The sequence below is a fragment of the Chelonia mydas genome, chromosome 10, assembly GCF_015237465.2.
Source record: "Chelonia mydas isolate rCheMyd1 chromosome 10, rCheMyd1.pri.v2, whole genome shotgun sequence".
In the NCBI taxonomy this organism is placed as follows: Eukaryota; Metazoa; Chordata; order Testudines; family Cheloniidae; genus Chelonia; species Chelonia mydas.
Genome location: NC_051250.2, coordinates 52822314 through 52845508, shown reverse-complemented (window position 1 = coordinate 52845508; position 23195 = coordinate 52822314). Strand labels below are relative to the sequence as shown.

The 23195-nt window shown below is 38.7% G+C and overlaps 1 protein-coding gene across 6 annotated transcripts in view; it reads right to left on the bottom strand.

Moving 5' to 3' along the window:
- The window catches only part of ICE2 (interactor of little elongation complex ELL subunit 2), a 68334-nt gene that overhangs the window by 21762 nt on the left and 23377 nt on the right, over nt 1-23195 (bottom strand). For 5 of the 6 annotated variants that reach the window (XR_006284594.1, XM_037910465.2, XM_043524575.1 and 2 more), the window contains exons 7-11: nt 21896-22055; nt 14987-15171; nt 13573-14536; nt 8679-8857; nt 3086-3215 (exon numbers count right to left, since the gene is read on the bottom strand). Coding sequence is in view for 5 of the 6 variants with exons in the window: in XM_037910465.2 (XP_037766393.1) it covers nt 3086-3215; nt 8679-8857; nt 13573-14536; nt 14987-15171; nt 21896-22055 (1618 nt within the window). In the remaining variant the exon portion in view is untranslated. Of the gene's footprint in view, nt 1-3085; nt 3216-8678; nt 8858-13572; nt 14537-14986; nt 15172-21895; nt 22056-23195 lie in introns of those variants that run through there. The other variant, XM_037910466.2, reaches the window with a different exon arrangement.

Genomic DNA, 23195 nt, shown 5'->3' with positions numbered 1-23195 from the left:
CAACACTATGTACAATCAGTTTAATTGTTTCCCCTGCCTAGGCACTGATCCTTTAAACCCTTACAATGAGGATTTTCAAAAGGCCTATGGAAGTGAAGTGCCCAACATTCCAACTGACTTTCAATGGGAGTTTAGCACCTAATTCTCTTAGGCCCCTTTGAAAACCCAAGCCTATATGCATAAATTTACTCAGAAGCATAGTCCACAGAGACTTCTCGCGTGAGTAGAATTATGCCCATAGTCATTTATTTTCCTATTTGTGTGGTTTCCTCACATAGCAATGGAGAGAGAGAAAAAACAATTAAAATAGGAAAATGTAGTTAGTAAAACCCATTAAAATTGACTGGTGAATTCAGAAGTAAGGATTACTTTTTAAAAAATTGACTAGATTTCACTCTATACTTTTAAGATTAGGATAAAAGGGGAAGTTTGTATGTAAAGGTTAGGACAAAAATAACTCAGCAGCTCTACGAAACAAATACAAAATCTTTTGCTATGAAGCTGTTACGTGTGGGGGGGTGGGGGAACACCTAAAAGGGATAAACTCAGAGAACAACTGGAACCACAGGCCACAACAGTTGCTATAGTAACTAACAAAATAAGACAAGCTTTTTCTACAACAGGAAAATGAGGCAGTCCTAACTGTAGAACATTCATTCTCTATACAAACAGGATTTCTCTGACCACGAGCTGAGTGCCAAACTCATTTAAAAATACATTTTTGAACAAAGTAGACATTACATCCGCTGTAAATTACCCTATTTATTAGCTAGCAGCAAGTTACCAATATAAAGATGACCTACAAATCTTAGTTAGGGATCCTAGTTATGTTAACGTGGGCCACATTATATATATGAAAGAGCTGGTTATTACAGATTTGACAAAAGTTTAGTCAAAACACAGGCAAGCTTCCCTCTGCAACTCTGGGGAAGGGAGAGATACAGCTCTACTTCCCTGCCTCTCCATAGCTCTGGTGATCAGAGATGCCCACGGCCGGGGTGCTCTGCCTCCCTATGCCCAGAGCTGGGGTTTGGCTAGGAGGAAGAGGACCCAGGCAGGGTTCCAGGGCCTCTGCCTCTCCAGCAGCCAGACTGGAATGGCTCTTGTCAATTTCACCCTGCCGGTGGCTGGGAAAGCAAAAAATTACATTTAGGCTCTCCTGAAACAGGGGTTTTTCTTTAAAACACTTTCCATGGAAAATGTGAAGTTTCCTCATGCTTTTGAGAAAGTTTCTTGCCAAAGTGGGACAAAACATTAAAATATTTGCAGAGAGGGATTTTTTTTTCAGCCAGCTCTACATATATGTAGTATTTTCTATTAGTTTTTGTTAAGTGTTTAGTTCAATATGTTTCTATTCACAGGATATGCCTCATGTCCACATTAACCTTGTTGTAGGAAGTTTAAGTTTTACATTTCTGGATTTCAAAATTTTAATTGTACAATCGTGAACAAAGCATTAGACATTTTTTCCTTTGTAAGAGCTGTGTCTGTGGTTCCTGGAGAGACAAGCGTTTTGAGAAAGACACACGTCTACAAAATTAAGTCCTAAGTATTCCCAGGCTGTCACCCTGGCTTTAACCTCCTCTTAATTTTATTAAGATGATGTTGAAGTGAAAAGAAAACAGTACAGAGTTTAAGCATAGAAGTTTCTGGTTATCAGGGAATAAGATACAGATTATCAAGGCGTGCGAAATTCAGTTTAGGAACGGGTGGTGTAAGAATCTGCAATCTCCCCAATTGGGGGTAAAAGTTTAATGGGTCGAAGTACCGACATTGAGATATGGGGGTATGTTGTTCATATAATGGCTATGTTCAAGTGTGTTCTAAGTTCCAAACAACATCCATTATATCTCCCATTGAAGAGCAGTATTTTTCCACAAGCTCGCTCTTTACTGACACATTCCTCCCCTTCCATTTCAAACAGAAGTGGCTCCTCCCCTTCTTTTTCCTCTCTATCTTTCACATGTTAAGAGGACAGAGAATATTGAGGCCCCTCCTAGTCAGGGTTGTTTCTAATCACAAGGCATGTTGGGAAATAAGACCACGGGCGTCAGACAGACATGGGTGGGGACTAGCACACTGCTAGTTGAACATTTTTTCACCTGAAGTAGGAGCAATTACTTGATGGAAAATGGCTTTGTTATTCTAGGTAAGGTAGTTCTATGTTCAAATCTTCTGGGGAAAATTACAGATAAAACTAGAAGTTTTTGTCTACTATGTGATTTGATACTCTCTCCCTCATGTTAGGAGCTTTTGCTTAAAGATAACAAGACAACTGAAATCCTAATATTCTACATTCAATGCAATCTCTTAAAGATGTTTAGTGTTTCACAATTTCAAAACAAGAAATAGCGAAGAAAGGTTACAAAATGTTTTTACAGAATGCAGCAAAACCACAAACCAGAAAATTATTCCCAGTTCCTTAGATTTTTGAAACTGTACAATATTTTCAGATTTTGTAATTAGCTGTATGAAAACTTTTGCACATGAAGTGTTTAAAGTGGAACAAGCAGTTTCAGAAAAAGGCAGGAATTGCTCTTGCAATTACGCTTATTTTTTTAAACTTTGACATGTTAAAATTAAATATGAGAGTCACAATGTCTGGGATAGAGCGAGGTCAAAGAGGAAATTCTGTTTGCTATGACAGTCTGACTCACAAAGGCTAGAGCTTAGAAAAGGAAGACAGATTCAATGATAGAACTTATTCAAATTCTCTTGCCTTTTATTTCATTCTCCTTTTATTCATCATCATCAAGGGGTTGAACACACAGGAAGTATTGCTCATCTCATATTGAAAAAAAAAATTGTGGCACTTTACCTTTTCCCTCACTATAACATCAAACCAAATGACTCAATATTGTCTTAGCCAAATACCTAATCTCTCATTGCAATACGTAAATACTGTTTTGTTAACAAGTATCTTTAACATTATGGTTGAAACTGCAACAGGAAATAGCAAAGTAATAAACTAAGAGGCCCCAAGTGAATAAATCAGTAACCAAACGAAGAAAAACACCACTCTTGATTAAAATCCCAGATACAATACTCAAACATACAAATTGGACAAGAATATACACAAACTTACCAACATAAAATGAGCATTTAGAATGCAACAAGCTCTCTGTCCACAACCGACATATTTCACTTTCTGTAAGAGCTTCTACTCCATAATAGGCTTGATATTCTACTTTTGGTAATACGTACACTGGAATATGCTGTAAGTAAAAATAATATTAGCCAAAAGGCCATTAATTATCCTCAAGTTATTACAGCACCTTAATTACTTTTTAGTATACGACAATCATCACAACCTTCTAAATATCACTCACTCAAGAAGCAAGAGAAATAATTACACAGGATTTTGGTACAACAGAACATTTTACATGAAAAACACTGTAAATTTAAACAAATATTATATTAAAGAAAGGTGAAAAATATAAAAAATAGAAAAATGAATCTAAGTAAGCTTTTATGTATAAGCAAACTACAATCTAATAAATTCCTAATTAGGTAAAGTTATTAGACTCTGCGATCTGCTGCCACCTCCAGGAATTCAAGAAAAATTAGACAATTGTTCTATTTCTGAATTAACCTATTAGAGGGAAAGGAAAATGCCATACATATTATATACCAAGACCACATTTAAAATCCAAAAATATAATTTCCATTTTAACACTAACATTTTGTGTTTAAAATACATAGAACATCAGTTTTCCTTTTATCTACAATGAATGGAAATAAAGCTTCCCCCCCACCCTAAAATTACTTCAGAAGTGTAGAGTTTGTACGCACAGCTTTAACTCTCAGCAGATGGAAGCACAACTATTAATAAATAACAAAGCTCATAATTATGATTGTGAATGAAAGCAGAAGCCCTGAAGAGCTGACAAAATGAGATGTTAGAAGTCTTTAATCTACATGTTGACCTTCCCATGGAAGACTCCTTCACTATTAGTTCAAAGTAATTATTAATTTTTAAGATTTGAAATAGAGTGCAAATACTAAAATCCCGTGAATCCCAAAATCAACGCTTCAAAAATTATCCTTTCTGGGGAAAATGCGTTAAAACCTCTGTTAACATAAATCTCCCCCCAAAACTATTGTCCCTCAGAGCTTGAGGGGAAAATGTGTAATACCCTAGCAACAAGCAAAAAACAGTCATCAGGATTTAAGCAACGTACTAGGTAGTCACTTACGAGCATTTACAAGAAAGGAGCTAGTATCTAAACAGCGATAACTCCTCCAAATAATGTACTCATCAGTGAACCTTGGGGAATAATCAAATCATAATGGAGACTGAATTCTGCATTAACAGAGACAGGCAATATGCTCACATATTCCAAAAGTCTCAGAGATTGTATGTGTTTTTAGGCATGAGGTAACATGCTAAATTCACCAAATGAAAGTCTTAGACTAGAGGATCTACTCAAAGCACCGGAATCCCCTGATGATTTCAGAGTAAGTTTTTGATTCCAAGCTAGGCAAAGTCTATACTGGAATATTAGGAATTCCCATGCTACTGAGATAGACTTTTGTTTCTCAAGTGCAACCATCTGCTGTGAAACACTTCATAGCAGCTTTTTCAACAGAATGAAGTGGGTCTGTGGGCCTTCTGGAAACAGAGATATGATCTTCTGGTCCACCTGCAAACCAGATTCCTCCTACCATCCCCCTTTGTGTTCTGGGAAACTCTGTGGCCACCTCCAGTCTTTCTAGCAGTTTGGGACCATTGACTACCTTTACCTTTGATTGGCAAAGGACAGGGGAAAAAAAGACACGACAAAGCATTGTAGGAGTGACATGAGAAAATTCCACTTAACATTTTTCTCCCTACTTCATTTCATTCAATATCACCTAATACATTGGTTCTCAGCCAGGGGTCTGAGGCCTTTAGGAAATCCCTGAGCAGGTCTCAGGGGGTCCGCCAAATAAATGAAAGAGCAGGGCTGGCGTTAAGGCTGAGGGGCTGAGAAAGCCCTGCCATGAGGGGCTGAAGCCAAAGCCTGAGCATCTTAGCTTCGTAAAAAGAACAGGAGTACTAGTGGCACCTTAGAGACTAACAAATTTATTGGAGCATAAGCTTTTGTGAGCTACAGCCCACTTCATCGGATGCATAGAATGGAACATACAGTAAGAAGATAGATAGACAGATACATACATATACACAGAAGGTGGAAGTTGCCATACAAACTGTAAGAGGCTAATTAATTAAGATGAGCTATTATCAGCAGGAGAAAAAAAACTTTTGTAGTGATAATCAAGATGGCTCATTTAAACAGTTGACAAGAAGGTGTGAGGATACTTAACTTCAGGAAATAGATTCAATATGTGTAATGACCTAGGGACCCCTGTGGCATTGTGCCTGGGCAATTCCCCTGCTTGCTACCCACTAACACCAGCCCTGGCTTTTATATGCAGAAAAATAGTTATGGCACAGGTGGACCGTGGAGTTTTTAATAGTATTGGGGGGGGTGGGGGTGGTTCAGAAAGAAAAAGGTTGAGAACCCCTGACCTAATATACCAATATCAAGCAACATGCTTGTACCACCCAGGGTTACGTCCACCTCCTCTCCACTTCCAGCTATATAAAGGCTCCTCTGGTGCTGCTGCTAGGTCTGTTACAATGTGTTTCATATGCCAGTGCAGTTCTCTCTCTCTCCTCACCAAGATGCAAAAGGAAGGAGAAGTGAGCATTCTATAGCTTTACATGAGGGATTCTCCATAGCATAAAAAGAGCATGAACAACTCAGATCAGAAGGTGGAATTCCCTGATGTTTTAGTGAAAACCCTACTCCAATTTTATCACAGGGAAACCAAGGCCCACTACTGAAATAAATACAGGCAGAGCTGGCAGCAGTGCTTATAGTTAAGGTTGCTTAACACTTTCCATTACAAGACCCTGATTTCATTTGCTTATAACTTTGCTGAATTTGAACCATTCACCTGCAATTTTCTGAGTTTGCTTCATGCTGACTTTTCTTTTCAAATTTCAGTGTGAACGGTTGAAGCATTTCCAAGAATGGGTTTGGGGGAAAATATGATGTTTTTCCAAAGTTAAAACACACTTACATATCGATGCTTTGTAGCAGGGACTTGAAATGTGGAGGCAGGTCACTCTGATGCCAGAGAGGTACCTTTTGCTCTCTTCATGAAAATTTTCTTATATTTTGCTAAATTATAAGCTTTTGAAAATCATAATTTGCACGTGCTCAGTACAGGTTTGTCTGGTGCTGGCAACAAAGGTGTGTCTCATACTCCCCATCTAGTATCTGTCTCACATAGAGAAGACCCTGCTCCTCCCAGTTACTTCATTAGCTGCAGTGGTCAAGATGTTTATGCTGTGGATCTAAAGGTCCCAACCCTGCTGATGACCCATGTGAGGGTCAGTATGGTTCCACATCAGGGAATTTCTGGTTGTGTTCTGTTTTGCGGGGAGGGAGTGTTTCAGTTTGCTTTTTTTTTTTTTTTAAATGAGTAAATTATATTTTTCATAAAAAGGTAAAAGAATTTTAAAGTTGCAAAGTCAAATGCTAAAAAAGTTAAGAAATGTCAGAATTAAGGGGTACCTGGCACAACCTTAATTCAGCCCTCTTGCATATATGCAATTCCTAACTTTTGAGTGCTTGATTTTGGAACCTGAACATTGTTCTAATGTAGTTTTTTTGTATGTGATACATAAAATAAGAGTCCTTTGCATTTCTACGAGGAGTCTGTTGGCACCTTAAAGACTAACAGATTTATTTGGGCATAAGCTTTAGTGGTCTTTTTACCCACGAAAGCTTATGCCCAAATACATCTGTTAGTCTTTAAGGTGCCACCGGACTCCCCTTTTTTTGTGGAAACAGACTAAGATGGCTACACCTCTGATACTCTGCATTTCTGCATCATCTTCCTACGATCTAAATGCAATTTACAAATACTAATATTCCCACAACCCTTGTGAGGTAACTATAATTATTTCCATTTTTCAAGCATACAGTTGAGATTAACTGACTTGCTCAAGGTCACACAAAGTGTGAGAGCACGAGCAATAGAGTAGCCATCTCCTAACTTCGATCCGATGCTTAAGTCACAAAATTGCCCTTTATCTACTACATTCCCTCCTCATAGCCTATTTGCTCCAACCAGTACAGTGCTTGTACTTAGGGTTTATAGGCATCCTATTTTCGACTGGAACGCCTGGTCAAAAAGGGACCCTGGCAGCTCCGGTCGGCACCACTGACTGGGCTGTTAAAAGTCCCGTCGGCGGCGCAGCGGGGGCCCAGGGCTAAGGCAGGCTCCCTGCCTGCCCTGGCTCCGTGAGGCTGGCAGAAGCAGCTGTGAAGTCCCTGCGGCCCCTAGGCACATGGTTGGCCAGGGAGGCTCCGTGCGTACAGCCTCCGCCCCAGGAGCCGGCTCCGTAGCTCCCATTGGCCAGGAACTACAACCAATGGGATCTGCAGAGGCAGCACCTGTGGGCAGAGCTTTCTTGGCTGCCCATGCACCATGGCGCCACAGGGACCTGGCGGCCGCTTCCGGGAGCCACGGTAAGTGCCGCCAGGACTCTGCACTCCCTCCCACACCCCAACCCCCTGCCCTCGCCTGGAGTTCCTGCCCGCAACTGAACTCCCTCCCGGAGTCTGCACCCCAAACTCCTCATCCCCAGCCCCACCCCAGAGCCCACACCCCTGCAGCTGGAGCCCTCACCCCCCTGCATCCCAACCCCCTGCCCCAGCCTAGAACCCTCTCCCACAACCCAAACTCCTCATACCTGGCCCCACCCCAGAACCCGCACCCCCAGCTGGAGTCCTCGCCCCTCTGCGCCAGCCTAGTGAAAGTGAGTAAGGGTGGGGGAGAGCGAGTGATCGAGGGAGGGGGATAGAGCGAACGGGGGCAGGCCCTCAGGGAAGGGGCAAGGCAGGGGGCGTTAGGTTTTGTGCTATTAGAAAGTTGGCAATTCTACTCGTACTCCATATTTGGGAGTATGAGGATGAAAATTTGCTATCACTCCAACAAAACAGCATTCAAAAAACAAACATGCAGTGAGCCTAACATCAATAAAAACTGTAAAGACTCTAGGTTCATAAATCTCAAGAAACAATTGTGTCCTAAGTATGAAAATCTGAAAGACCAAAAATGGATAGGTAACACAAAGAGCAAAATGAAGTACTTATGGTCATGAAGAACCTCAGAATTACAGGCCTGATCCTGCAAATACTTAAGCATGTACATAGTTTTATTCAAGTGAATAGCCAATTGCCTTTAACTTCACATGAATCACTGTCTGTAGGATGGGACCTATCTTTCCCAACAGGACATTACGTTGCATGCTTTAATGAGACCAAATTCCCATTGTGGGAGTGTCACCACAGTAAGTAGTGAGGGATCAGACCCTAAAGTACTTAACTGCATGAACTAAATGGGGCTACACAAGTCAAAAGTAATCCTTGCCTCTCTCCCTACAGAAAATAATTGCGCATCGGATAGAAATTGGACAGTTACAGAAATGAACAAAATACAAAAGGATGTATTAGTGAGGACTGGATGAAATACATTAAAGGAATAAGTGTGTGTAAACAATACTGCAGCGCTTGAGGCAATGCCTTTATCTCCTTAGAGCACTTTAAATAAAAGTTTTGTTAATGGAACAAGTTTCGGTCAAGCACATATGTAAAAGGTGCCAAAAGCAAGATCTTTACCTTTCTGATTTGTCTTTTATTACAGGATCGTGGCTCTGTCCTTACTTTTTGTACACTGCAACGTATGAGTAACAGCAGGTCATCCAGACTGAACAATTTATATACAAGATTGCCATCCTGAGGAGCTGTGTATTCTGACTGGTCTTCAACAAGCGTCTTAAGTTCACTTGGGAGCAATCCTTTTGAAAATAAATAAAAACAGACTCACATAGTCTTTACAAGAAAGTAATTAGATTTTTTTCCCTCTCAGAGTAGAATAAAACATTTACTGTATTTTATCTTTTAGTTAGAGGTTTGTAAAATTGTCTTATCAAACCAGAGGGGTCACTTGCTATGAATTTCTAGATAAACCAAACCTAGAAAATTTCATGGACCAATCCTGTGTAATAACTAAAAGTATACTAAACACTTGCATTTATTTTGCCCTAGTCACAGCTATTCTTATGCAGACAGAACACTAGGCTGCTGTTCTTATACAAATGGAGGGTCAGAGTCTGACCTCTGTTGCACCAGTCGACACCTGGAATAACTCCACTGAAGATAAAAGTAGTAAATCTGAATCTACTCTGCTGTAACATGGCAGATTCTGTCCCAAATACTATGATCATCTGTGGAATCAGAAGTTGTTAGTGAATGTGAATTTAATTCTGTGATTTACTAGGATTTAGAGAGAAAAGATTTAGAATACTGTACACAGCTATAATCATAGTAGTTAGGAGACCAAGCCCATGGCTGGGGACAAGTGCCACAGGCTTAAAAAGACTAAAAGACCTAAAAAAAAGTGCCAGGGTTGCATGGGTACGGGAACTGTTATTGCCCGAAGCTCTTCGTCAGTTTGGTTTAAAATGCATCTACTAAAATATAGAATTGCAATTAATAAAACTGGATGTCTTTCTTGGACCTATATAGATTTAGAGTAATACATAATTTTTGGTGGCTTCAAAACACAGCAACAATGGTGTTTTGGCAGCTGCCATCTCTAAATGTAGGACTTCTAGATTAATTGCTTTCATTGCCATCACTGCACATGACCTGTAGTTCTTTGCCTCTTTCTTTTTAGGTTTCATATCCAGAATAAAGACATTTTTAGGCTTTTGATCCAGCAGCTACTAAACTAGTGTATAATTTTGTGAAACACCATGTACGTGGAAAGATGTTTGATTTTTAACGTATTTATGCTTGAAACTAAGAAAACTGACTTTCGAATGTCTCCCTCACCAACAGAAGTTTGTCCAATAAAAGATATTACCTCACTCACTGTGACATTCTGTACCTCGGGGGAACACCCAGCACCCCCATGTTCATCCTTGTAAAATGACTATGTGGTATCCAATGCAAAGTTTGTCATATTGGGGGTCTTCGGAAGGCTCATGATGCACTGAGCATTGTTGTTAAAGTAATGTTACAGTAATTTATGGGTTTTAATTTCATGTATATAGTTATGATGCTGAAAATGTGTCCTCATGGCTTAAGGTAAGCCCAGGAAAAAACTCCCCAAGACCAGAGGGGCAGTTCACAGGAACAAAGGACATAGGCCTAGGCAACAGCAAAGGATCTGTCGGACTCTCGAGCGAGTCACCCCACTTCCTTTGGTCAGTTTGGGACTGTGATGAGGTATTGCTCACCTGACCCTGAAGGGGGGGCAAAGCCAAGAGGGAAGAAAGAACATGATACAAGGGAGAGACATTTGCCATGCTCTTCCTTTCTCTTCCACCTCCATCTACAGACATCACCACCAAGTGACTGAAGCACTGATCAAAGGGTGCAGCCTGGCTGAAGAGCAACCAGTCAGCCTGTGGTGAGAAGCATCTAAGTTTGTAAGGGCACTGAAAGTGTTAAGATCAGCTTAGAATGCGTTTTGCTTTTATTTCATTTGACCAAATCCGACTTGTTATACTTTGACTTATAATCACTTAAAATCTATCTTTATAGTTAAAAAATCTGTTTGTTTATTCTACCTGAAGCAGTGCATTTGGTTTGAAGTGTGTCAGAGATGCCTTTTGGGATGCCTTTTGTTAAACTGACAAACTCACATAAGCTTGCAGCGTCCAGCGGGCACAACTGGACGCTGCAAGATGGAGGTTCCTAGGATTGTGTCTGGGACTGGAGATATTGGCTAGTGTCATTCGGTTGCATAATCCAAGCAGTTTACATGCCAGAGACTGTGCGTGAACAGCCCAGGTGTGGGGGTTCTCACAGCAGAGCAGGGTAAGGCTGGCTCCCAGAGTCAAGAATTGGAGTGACCTAGCAGATCACTGGTCCAGATAACACCAGAGGAACGTCACACCCACCTTGTCCAAGATTCTGGTACTCACATGACTACAACTACACTGCATATTTCAAATGCTGACATCCTGCATACATTCAGGCCAGATAGTCAGCCCATCCACTGGGGGCACACAAAAGGGCCAAAAAAATCTATTTATGATACCTTCTGAGAGTTACCTCCACGTAATAGCGCTGGATGCTTAACTGACCCCCAAACTGAGGAGCTGTGAGATGGCATACAAACCTACTTTTGCCCCTGTATCTCTGGGCCAAGTGTAGCCTGGATGAACTATCACATCCAGTTCTTCAAAATCAAGTTTAAACTGATTCCTGTACATTTTAAAGAGATTTTAAAAAGAACCTTTGTTAAAGGACCCATCAGCCTGTTCAGGCCCGAAAACTTAAATTTTAGGTAGGTAAGTAAAACTTCATTCAGCATCTCTTTTATGATGCCTTTAATAGAGTTTAAAAAACAAAAACAGAAATATAAATTTTTCTGGGGTTAAGTATCAATCGTTTATCTGAAGAAGGAGTAACAGATAGGAAAGGTGGAAATATGTGCCAATCTTAGAACAGAGCAAAAACTGATATAACACCGTGAAAAAACATTAAATCTATATCAACATTAAAGTTATACACACAGTATATACATCCAAAGAGAGATATTTCAAAATCACTTATTCCTAGTACATGATCTGAATGACATGAACTGAAAAGAATCACAAATTAATCAATAATCTGTGCATCTGCTCCAGGCCTGCTGCCAAAAAAGATACAGAAAAGTATGGAGGTTTATCAGAATTACTGTATAATTTTGAGTCACCTCAAAATGGTTTACTGAACACTTTATGACTGCCATTCTTTCATTTGGCAGCACAACTACTCCAAACTTCTCCAGCAGCATTGGTTTGCTGGCATAGCTAGAGAAATCAAAGTTCTAAGTCCCAAACACTTGAATTTCATATTTTTACTGTGTGAAAGCCAAGATACTAAAAGAACAAATTTGTACCTCTCTGTTTGAGGGCAGGTGTGAACACCTGAGGGTGTAATTCCCAGGTTGAGATGATATACCCACTCTGATTGAGATAGTGTGCTAAAATTAGAAGAGTAGCTGTGGCGGCATGAGGGCTAGCTGCCCTGAGTGTGCACCAGCATCTCTGATACTGCAGCTACACTTCTATTTTTTTAGTACCCTAGGCTGATCACAGCTAGCATGGGTATGTCTCACTGAGCTGGGAATTACATCCTGAGCTGGAAGGGTAAACATACGGTTAGAGTGATGAAAAAAAAATTGGATAAAAAAAAAGGTGTCAATGAAACTACCTTTTAAACCCTCATTTCAGTTTAATTGAAAGTTTCCCCAGGTTTTCTTCCTTTTACTATTGCCAGCACCGTTCAGAGAGCTAACTTTCAACCACTACCTCCCTCTATCCCTTGCTTCTTAGTTATGGGGTTCCCCATTCATTCAGTATTACTCAGCTGATTCTGGCTTGCTGGCACAATGGCCAGGAGCATTAACACCAAAAGTAAGAAGAGAAAAATGATGTCCTATTGTTTACAAGTTGTACAATACCCATCTCCTTCTTTGGTCACAAATACCCAAATGTCACCGTCCATTTATTTTCACCACAAAAGGATTAGACAATTTCTTTGGGACTGAAAAATATTTCTTTGGGACTTGATATTGTAAAGCAAACCTCCTTCCACCATTTTGAATTGAATGGAACATAAAAAGATGAAAGAACACTCTGGAAGTACCTGTTACCTGCTGATGGTTGTTAAGCCAGGCCACAGAAGAGGTGCCCTACCTTAAGGAAAGGGGTGCAGGGACTTAGAGCTGAGACTAGAGGATGAATAGACAAATAATCCCAAAAGAAGCAGAGAACTAAGCCCTACTGGGAGAAAGACTTGTTTGGTTTGTACTGGGACTTCGGATTCTGCTACCCTTAAAGGGGTTTGAACTTTTCGAGTGAGCTGGCCAGAGGGCTGAGTCACATAAACCTCCAAACTGGACTCTAAACTCTGTCAGGAAAACTGAGGCAGAGAAGCTACAGCACTGTGTTCTGCCACAAAAATGCATATGGGGCAGTGATGAAGTGACAGGGACTAATTCTCATTTGCACAAATGATAATCAGGCGGTAGATTTTTAGTGAAGATATAAATGAGATAGAGAATAAATGTATTTCAATATATTTTACAAATAATATGGCCATTTTAATGGACCATGAGTGACGATACACAATATTTGGAGTCCCCCCAAAGCTTGAGAAGCTGTTGAAAGACAGGGTTCCTTCTTGACCTGAAAGCTTAGGTACTGTAACTTTTTTGCTGGCTCAATAGTAAAATAAATCAAATAAAATTTTACCTTCTTTATACATTTTCCATCAAGGATCAATATAGCTACAAAGATTTTCTGCACATTTTCTGCATTTAAGCAGAGCATCCAAGATTTTCCTTATCTCTCACATACAATAAAGTGCTGTTCCAAGCTCCATCACCCCTCCTCCACCCTCAAAAATTAACATTTGCTACCACTACTGCTTTCAACAGGACTGAATTAAGGCTTCTGTGGCTGCCTTATCAAATTCTCCTTCCAATTTTGCATACACTGAACACAACACTTACCCTTTGAAGCTCCCTGAAAATGTGAAGTCCATGTAAGTTTAGGTAAGCTGCTCGTATTTGCAGCAGGCTCCACGCTGGAAGCTACAGTGGGTTTTGAAGGTGGTGGCACAAGGCTTGGTGTAGGATTAGAACTTTTATCACAATTTACCAGTGGCTGCTCAGAAGCTTTTGGGGAAGGCGGCTTAAGGAGTTCAGTTTGCATTTTCAAAATTTGTCCAAGAGGGTCAAATTCTTTAGACAGCCTTTTGAAAGGTTTTTTGGAAGCAATTTTCTTCTGGTCTGGGCTCTCTGAAGAGTTAGCCAAACTACTTGATGAAGTTTGTATTGGGGAGGGTGATTTAAGTATATCTGCTCCAGGGTCTGGATTAGAACTGAACACAGCTGCTTTGCAATATTCCACACTTTTACATTCTGTGTCAATAATCAAACGTTCTTCATCAGTATCACTATTGCAAAAAGAAATGGGAGTCTCATTTACTTCTGTAATTTCAGATTCTCTCTTGAAACTATCAGTTTTAGCCGAAGTATTTAACTTCGTACAACTGTCCAATACTTTGTTTGTGGCCGTACCATGTTGCTCATCATTTAACTCAACTTCATCTGAATCAAGGCCTTTAATGGAGGAATTTTCTTCAGAATCAGCCCACATGACATCACCAATCGATGATGGTAGTTGTGTCTTGTTCACATTCTGCATATTACTACATGCTGAAAATCCCTGCTCATTAACTTTGCTTGTTCCCTCTTCAGCACCATCTCTTACAATAGATACCAACTGTTCCTCTATTTTTAGCTTGTCTGACAGAGTTTTACATACGTTAGCAGGAGGATTTTCCGTTCTGGATGTCTTCAAGGGCTTACATGTTGCTCCAAAGGTCTCCAATTCTGTGACATCATTGTCAAAGTCTAGATCCCTGTGGTCCAGAGTCTGAGTCCTCCTTAATTGACAAGCATCAGGAGGCATCTTCATATAACAAAGAAAAATTAAATCAACAATAAAGTGCATCACAGCAAAGTAAAACAAATTGCTAAATCCAATGCAACAGAGATGTTGTACCCACCAGACATTATTTTGAAGACGCAAAGAAAAATATTTCAGTAATTTATGTATAAAACACCTCTAAATCTAAGAGTCACAAGAGCCTTTCAAAATATGAATAAAGGGAAGAAACAATATGAAAACTGCCATCTACGTAAGTCACACAAACAAATATATTTAAAGAGGGCACACATCAGTAATCAGACTAGATTGGATAGAAGCATTTAAGAAAAGAGAGATGCATTCAAAAAAACCTCACTCCATAATTCAGTGATAATAATGGAGAGAACCTTGTTTCCCCCCCAATATTACTGCAGAACACAAAGATCAAGGAAATAAGCTAGCATATTTTTGAAAAGACAGACAGCTACATACGTCCCACTGAAACATCTTTTCCTCAAATGGATTGTCCATCAACACAGCAGAGACTGGAATAATTGAATTTTTGGATGTCAGAGTGTCCAGCGGGATTTCATGAAAAATTTGGTTCTTCTCTCTCACAGTCATCTCTTTTTTTGGGAGTGGTGAGCCAATATAAATTACTTTGACTGGTTTGGCACCTTTTAAGAGAAGGAAAAGGTTTACGTTTCCCATACTCTAAAGAAAAATCATTAGGTAATTTAAATATTAAACTTCATTCCTCTGACTTGTATTCAAAACCATTTTACAGTCAAATTAAAAAGGATGAAAAAAATAATTCGTTTCTATTGCTTATTCGTTGGGGAACAAATACATCTAGGAGAAGTGAAATTTATCAGGTCCCCATGACAGTAATATGCAATAAGTTGACAGTTTACTTCAGTTTCATATACTATTTAAAAGTGCAGTTCTATCCTGAAAAGTTAATTTCTAAAATTAGCATTTTGGGGTCTCATATTCATTATATCTCACCGATTCCCATATCAAGTATGTTCAGTTTGCAAATAAAAAAAGATATTTTCTCCAACTGCCAGCCTCACAAACTGATCCACAGCTCTGAGCGTCAAGCTTGTTTTTTTCCATTTCATGTCTCATCACCAGCAAGGAACGTTCAGCAACCTAAACTATATCCTTAGCCACAGTCAGTTGTAATGCCCTCCTATTTTTAGACTTTGTCTTAAGTGCAACATTCATATCATAGACAACTTAATCTGAAGACAATGGAGATACCCTTGAAAATGTAGTTAATTTTACGGGGGGGGGGGGCGGAAATCAGTGAAATTAATCTTTACAAAATCATTTGAAGGTAAGACACACACTTTAAACAAAAAAAGTATACTGAAGAGTTTAGTTATTTCAGAGAATAAGACCACCCTCTTAATAACATCACACATGATGGGAGCCCTTTAAGTGATAAAGTGTTAATTTAGCATTCTGCAGATTAAAGTGAAAACCATCAAATAGGTAAGCATTGAGTCAATGCAGTTACAGATTAGACATTTTTGCAAATTTCATGTATTTGTATATGAAGCAAATATTTGTATTCACTCCTTCCAATCCCCTCTTGCCAACTCCCTCCCTGGTATGGAATTCCCATTATCACGGCTTGTTTACATGAACACTTATTTTACAGCAAGCTAGGGTGTGAATCTACCCTGCACCCAGCTCACTGCACACTAAAGCTACGTACACACTGCAGCTTAAGTCAGTATAAGTTATTCACATCCTTGAGAAACATAAGCGACGTTAAGTTATACTGACCTAGTGCCAGGAGGAAACTTCTCCCGCTGACATAGTTACTGCCCCTTGTGGGGGCTGGAGTAATTAAGTTGATGGCAGAGCTCTCTCCCTTCGGCTTAGAGCGTCTGCACTAGTAGCGCTACAGCGGCACAGTTACATTGGTACAGCCATGCCACTGTAAGCGCTGTAGTGTAGCCATAGCCTAAGTGGCCATGTGGCGCTGCGGACAAAACATTCTGCAGTGCACTTTGATCTATCCCACTTTGAAATGGGAGCAGATTAAAGCACACCAAAAAACTTTTAGTGCGCGGCACCAGGGTCAGCATGAACAGAATGCACAGTAGACTGCTGTGGGATAGGTTGACACCCCGGCTTACTGTGAGCTAAGTAAAAATTGATTAGCAACTGTAATGGGAGGTGGGACAAAGTATTTCCCTACCCACCTAACTCCCAATTATTTGCCTGGGGTATTCAAAAAATATTGAAGAAAATATATTTTTTTTCATCCACACCAAATTTTGAGATTCCGTATCACCATCAATTCACAATCCACTGACTCAAGACAACATTTTAACTTCTTTAACAAACTGGAGGAAACAAAGTGAAAAAATGGTCAGAAGGTAGTAGACATGTAAAAAAATTGGGAAGCCTATATTCAAACTTCTGCTAGGATTCATCTGCCAACAAAAAATTTGTATTTGCTTGACTCAATTGGTTTAGACTAGGGCTGTCGATTAATCGCAGTTAACTCAGGAGATTCACTCTGAATTAATTAAAAAAATTAATTGCAATTAAAAAATTAATCACGATTAATAGCAGTGTTGAAATTTATTAAACATTTTGGATGTTTTTCTACATTTTCATTTATATTGTATTCTGTGTTATAATTGAAATCTAAGTGTATATTATTTTTGAGTATAAATATTTGCACTGTAAAATGATAAACAAAAAATAGTATTTTTCAATTCACCCCATACAAATACAAATACTGTAGTGCAATCTCTGCCATGAAAGTGCAACTTACAAATGTAGATTTTTTTTTTGTTACATAACTGCACTCAAAAACAAAACAATGTAAAACTTCAAGAAGTCCATCAGTCCTACTTCTTGTTCAGCCCTCTTCTTATTTACAGTGTCACCAGAAAGTGAGAACAGGCATTTGCATGGCACTTTTGTAGCTGGCATTGCAAGGTATTTATGTGCCAGATATGCTAAACATTCGTATGCCCCTTCATGCTTCGATCACCATTCGAGAAGACATACTTTCATGCTGATGACGCTCGTTAAAAAAAAAAAAATGTTAATTAAATTTGCGACTGAACTCCTTGGGGGAGAACTGTACGTCCCCTGCTCTGTTTTACCCGCATTCTGCCACATATTTCATGTTATAGCAGTCTCGGATGATGACCCAGCACATGTTGTTCATTTTAAGAACACTTTCACTGCAAATTTGACAAAATGCAAAGAAGATACCAAAATGAAATTTCTAAAGATAGCTACAGCACTCGACCCAAGGTTTAAGAATCTGAAGTGCCTTCCAAAACCTGAGAGGGATGAGGTGTGGACGATGCTTTCAGAAGTCTTAAAAGAGCAGCACTCCAAGGCGGAAACTACAGAACCTGAACCACCAAAAAAGAATTCTGGTGGTATCTGACTCAGATAATGAAAATGAACATGCGTCGGTCCGCACTGCTTTGGATTGTTATCGAGCAGAACCCGTCATCAGTATGGACGCCTGTCCTCTGGAATGGTGGGTGAAGCATGAAGAGACATATAAATCTTTAGTACATCTGGCACATAAATATCTTGCGATACCGGCTACAACAGTGCCATGAGAATGCTTGTTCTCACTTTCAGATGCCATTGTAAACAAGAAGTGGGCAGCATTATCTTTTGCAAATGTAAACAAACTTGTTTGTCTAAGCCATTGGCTGAACAAGAAGTAGGAATGAGTGGACTTACAGGCTCTAAAATTTTATATTGTTTTCTACATTTGTAAGTTCAACTTTCATGATAAAGAGATTGCACTACAGTCCTTGTAGTAGGTGAATTGAAAAATACTATTTCTTTTGATTTTTTACAGTGCAAATACTTGTAATCAAAAATAAATATAAACTGAGCACTGTACACTTTGTATTCTGTGTTGTAATTGAAATCAATATATTTGAAAATGTAGAAAACAGCCACAAATATTTAAATAAATGGTATTCTATTATTGTTCAACAGCACGATTAAAATGTGATTACTTTTTTTAAAATTGCACGATTGAGACGCAATTACTTTTTTTTTTTTTTTTTAAATCGCTTGACCACCTAGTTTAGACTAAACTACAAGTTTTTTGTGTTTTCTACTGGCAGGAGTTTCTTCTACTAACCTAACTTATTTATAGAACAGTACATTGTAACACTGGCCCTTTCAATTCCAGGAAGTTTTTACTAATTTGTTTTATGAAACTATAGGTGAATGTTGTTCTGAAGCTCTCTTATTATACAGACAATTCTTCAATACCATCCCTACATTACTATAATTTATAAAATTTGCAAGGAACACATTTACTTACTTCACAAAGAGCACAGCTTACAATTTTAAAACACAAGGAGGACATTTCATTGCAATAATGTGATATAAAATAGCGTATCCAAACTCAATGTTAATTGCAGTATCTCTAGAGATTGTTACTATTCTCAGTAACAAGGTAGGACAAGGTCTAAGAAAACTATCAGATGACTTTGCTATCAGTTTCTCTCCTTAAGAGCAGACAAGTAACTGCAGTAGCTGATTTTTTTAAAGTTTACTTTTTATGATAATTGCCATGAAACTGGACCTTTTTTTCTTCACAAAAAAAGAAATTTCCTTCTTGGCTCATTTCCAGATTATTATAGGAAACTGCCTCATGTTTTCCTTCAACGAATTTATGGAATAAATTAATAACTCCAGCCAAACTACATTAACTGAAATGCATAATAATATTGAGCAGAAAGGCCATGATACCTGCATCCTAGATGGCTGCTTCCTCATGAAGCACCAAAATCACAGCTATAAAAATAGCTGAATTTTCATGCTCCCTGACTTTTTTTTTAAATGAAAGAAAAACCCAAACATGCAGATCACGGTACAACACTGAAATGTAATTCTGAGACAACTAATGGCTTTTATGGGATGGGATGGCATCTTTCAAATAATATCACAAGATTCTTCCCCCCACCCGCTTCTGCTTCATCAGAAGGAGTCTTGCTGTTCTTTGATATAGTTAATAGCTTTCACTTAATGGAATTACCTGAGATAGGTATTGGTGTATAGTGTTTCTACATTTGATATAGGTCACCATGACCGTAATAAATGTTCTATAACTGCAATGAAATAATTCTGTTGTTGATGTGTGAACTAGATTAGAAACCAGCTTTGTCTCTCAGGGCCCCAGGGCTAACAGGTGGAAAAAAATATTTCAGTCAGAAAAATAAGTACACAGTAAACACACTGGAGATATTAAGATGTGCCATTTTTACAGTCAATTTGTTGACCATAACTGCACTTTTACAGTTGACAAAAATATATCAGATACACATTAAACCATATTCACTGAAGATGATAGGAGGTGTTAAATCACATCCATGTTTTGTTTTGTTTTTTAATCTGATTACAGTATGTCTGGATATACTGATTAATCCATTTTAAGTCATTGGTTTTTGCTTTTCAAAATTATCAAACACACTGGAAACACACAATATCTGAGTCAAAAATTCAAAAATTCTCAAGTTTTGGAACATCATTTTTGTAGGTGTTCATTTGCAAGGAAGAGCAACATACATACTCTTGAGAAGAACAAATCCTGTAGACTTTCTAAAGTGACACTGAAATGATAGGTGTGCCACATGTATGAAGTAATCTTTTATTTTAAACCAGTGGTTCTCAACCTTTTTTTATTAGCAGACCCGTAAAAAATTTTAAATGAAGGTGGAAATCTTAGGCAGTCTGTGGACCCCCAAGGTCGGCAGACCACAGGCTGAAAACCAATGTTTTAAACACTGAGATTGGTCATGACAACAGGATCAACTGACTTGGGTTACTTCTAACAGTGTAATTGATTTAGGCCTAAACTTTTAAAGGTATTTAGGCATTTAGTGCACACAGCATTGCAACACTTAACTGATTCAGGAGCCTAAAGGTATGACTACATTACAAAATTAAGTCAACCTAAGTTACGTTAACATACAGTCACCGCAGTAATTAAATTGTTTTTGCATGTCCACACTACGCTCCTTGTGTCAGTGATGTATGTGCTCACCAGCAGCGCTTGCACCGATTTAACTGTCAGCGTGGCGCATTGCGGGAAGGCTTCTGAAATGCAGCAGCAGTCGACATAAGCAACACAGTATCTACACTGACACTGCATCAACCTAACTATAATCGACCTAAGCACTACACTTCTCACGAAGGTAGAGTTATTAAATCGTTGTAGTGGGTGAATTACATAGAAAGGAGCTACATTTTACTGTGGACGCTTACAGAGCTAGGTTGATGTATGCTGCCTTACGTCAACCTAACTCTGTAGTATCAACCAGGGCTCAGTCTCATTTTCAAAAAAGATTTAAACACTTGGAAGCCAAAAAGTGCTTAAATCCTCTTTGAAATTGAGATTTAGGCTCCTAAATCAGTTAGAAAAGCTACTAGAAACTTCCGGAAAGACTGCTGTGAACGCCGAGTAATTTTCTATGGACCGATCAAGTCTAAAAACCAGAGTAACCCAAAAGGGCCTAAGCTCATCCCTCTCTCTGCTTTTGTTGGTTTTATTTGGTGTTCATTTTTTCCCTTTGCTTTTCTTTATTTTCCGATGCAAGCCATGAATGCCATGCCTATAGACTTGAAGTCAAGGAATTTCTCAGATTTTACCAATGAACTCTAGGTCATAGACTTGGTTTTGCCTGAACATTCTGATGGCAGTGCCACTGGTTCCTGTCACCAGGAAAGAGGGGGAAACTACATCTAGCTTGAGATCGTGCCTCTAATCCACCCTTTCCAATCAGAGAGTTTACATGGACCAGACTCCGTATGCCTAAGGAAAGAGCCATAACCCCATCATGAAACTGTCTAAAATGACTATCCCCATCTACCACTAGACCAGAAAAGGAGCATTATTTTCTTATTTTTCCCTTCTCTTGTCTTCTTTTTGTTGGTCGGTGTGTGTTTATGCAAACTGATTTGACAAAATTTAAAAAGCCTGAATGCTCTATCTGAAACACAATTACCATTCCCTCATTAAGAAACAAAGCTGGTTTTGTAACTTGTAAATGTTTCCTGCACACTTAGATTAATTAAGTGGAAGGGTTAACGTGTAGTATGATTACTGAGAAGTTAGATCTGAGACCATTAAAAAGAATCCTAAGCTACAAGGTAGCGGTGGGGTGCAAAAGAAACACCTAAGTAATCTTATAACAATGAAAACAGAAGCACATATTTGGCTAATAATCCATAGTGTTACAGGGAATCAATGTATAAGCATAAGTATGCATACATAGGGAAAGACTATTTGGACAATTAGAATTTTGAAATTCTCTTCTCTTTCTGTGTACCTCTGGAAAGGTGACTATAAAAACCACAAACCCCGTGAACAAAAACATACTGTACCTGCAACAGGGATCATTTTAACAGAAACTGGTATTTCCCACTGTTCCTTGTAGTTTAGTCCATGATTATTCAACAAAGTAAATAATGACTGACTATTTAAAACTACTTGTGGACAATATTTTAAAGCAAGCTTTTCAGCATTTGGATCCAAACTAATGTCCTAAAACAAATTAATAAAAAAAAAGAAACGAACAATGACATTTTAAACATTAACAAGCAAAAACAAGTTAATTAAAATATCCAGTTTTTTTTAGATTACTGAATAAAAATATTTGAAAACAAATATTCCAACACAACATTAACGTTCGAGTTCAGAATCAAAGAAACTTTAAGGCAAGACCCTAGAAGTGTTCTCTGAATCCTACACATACTTATTGTAGCACAAAAAATTACCAGGAAAAAAGGGAACAAAGAAAAGCAATAAACAGCTGCATGACACTTAAAACAAAACAACACCCCCACATCTCTCTCTCTCTCTCACACACACACACAGTTAGTACTTTGAGTCAGATAAATCACAAATACAAGCATATAACACAACACACTGAAGAGTCAATTTCAACTAATGGAGCATCACTACTTCTTGTTCATTAGAATATCATTGGATTCTCTTGTATCCTTGACATTTAGAAGATGTCATCACCTTATGGTCCCAGAAATAGCATTAACAGTTCCAACACAAAAAAAAATTATGGTGAAGTTAAATATGCAGGCACACATCAGTGATCTGAGTAAATATTACCTTTCAAGAATGTTAAACACAAAATCCAAATATGATAAACGCAAGAAATGCAGAATTAAGATTATGAAACTTGCCATGAATTATGCTTGTGCGTCTACACAAGCATGAGGATATTGTAATTGGAGGCATGGGGTGATGAGATGATGAGAGCTGGAATGATCAGAATTGGCAATGTGGGGAACTCAATGGCAGTTCAGGACAGTACAAAAATGTGAGGAAGGAGGAACCACTAGCTACTTCTTCCTTTCTTTCAAGGTTCTTGCCAGTGAACTATATGTAGTTCACAGCAGCAGGACTACCCTTTGATGAACCATGGGACATGTTAATGGTTTCATCCTGACTTCTCTTGCAACTCAGACATTTCCAAGCCCCAACCCTCCAAAATCTCTGGGTCTCTTGAATGGTCAATGCATAACTTATGAACATAGTCCTATATTAGTGTACAACAAGTTATGTAGAATATATATTTCTTTTAAAAAAGCCACATCACATGGCATTTGTGATAGGAGACAACTGCTTCTTATCACTTTATGTAAGGATACTAGCAATAATTTAAGA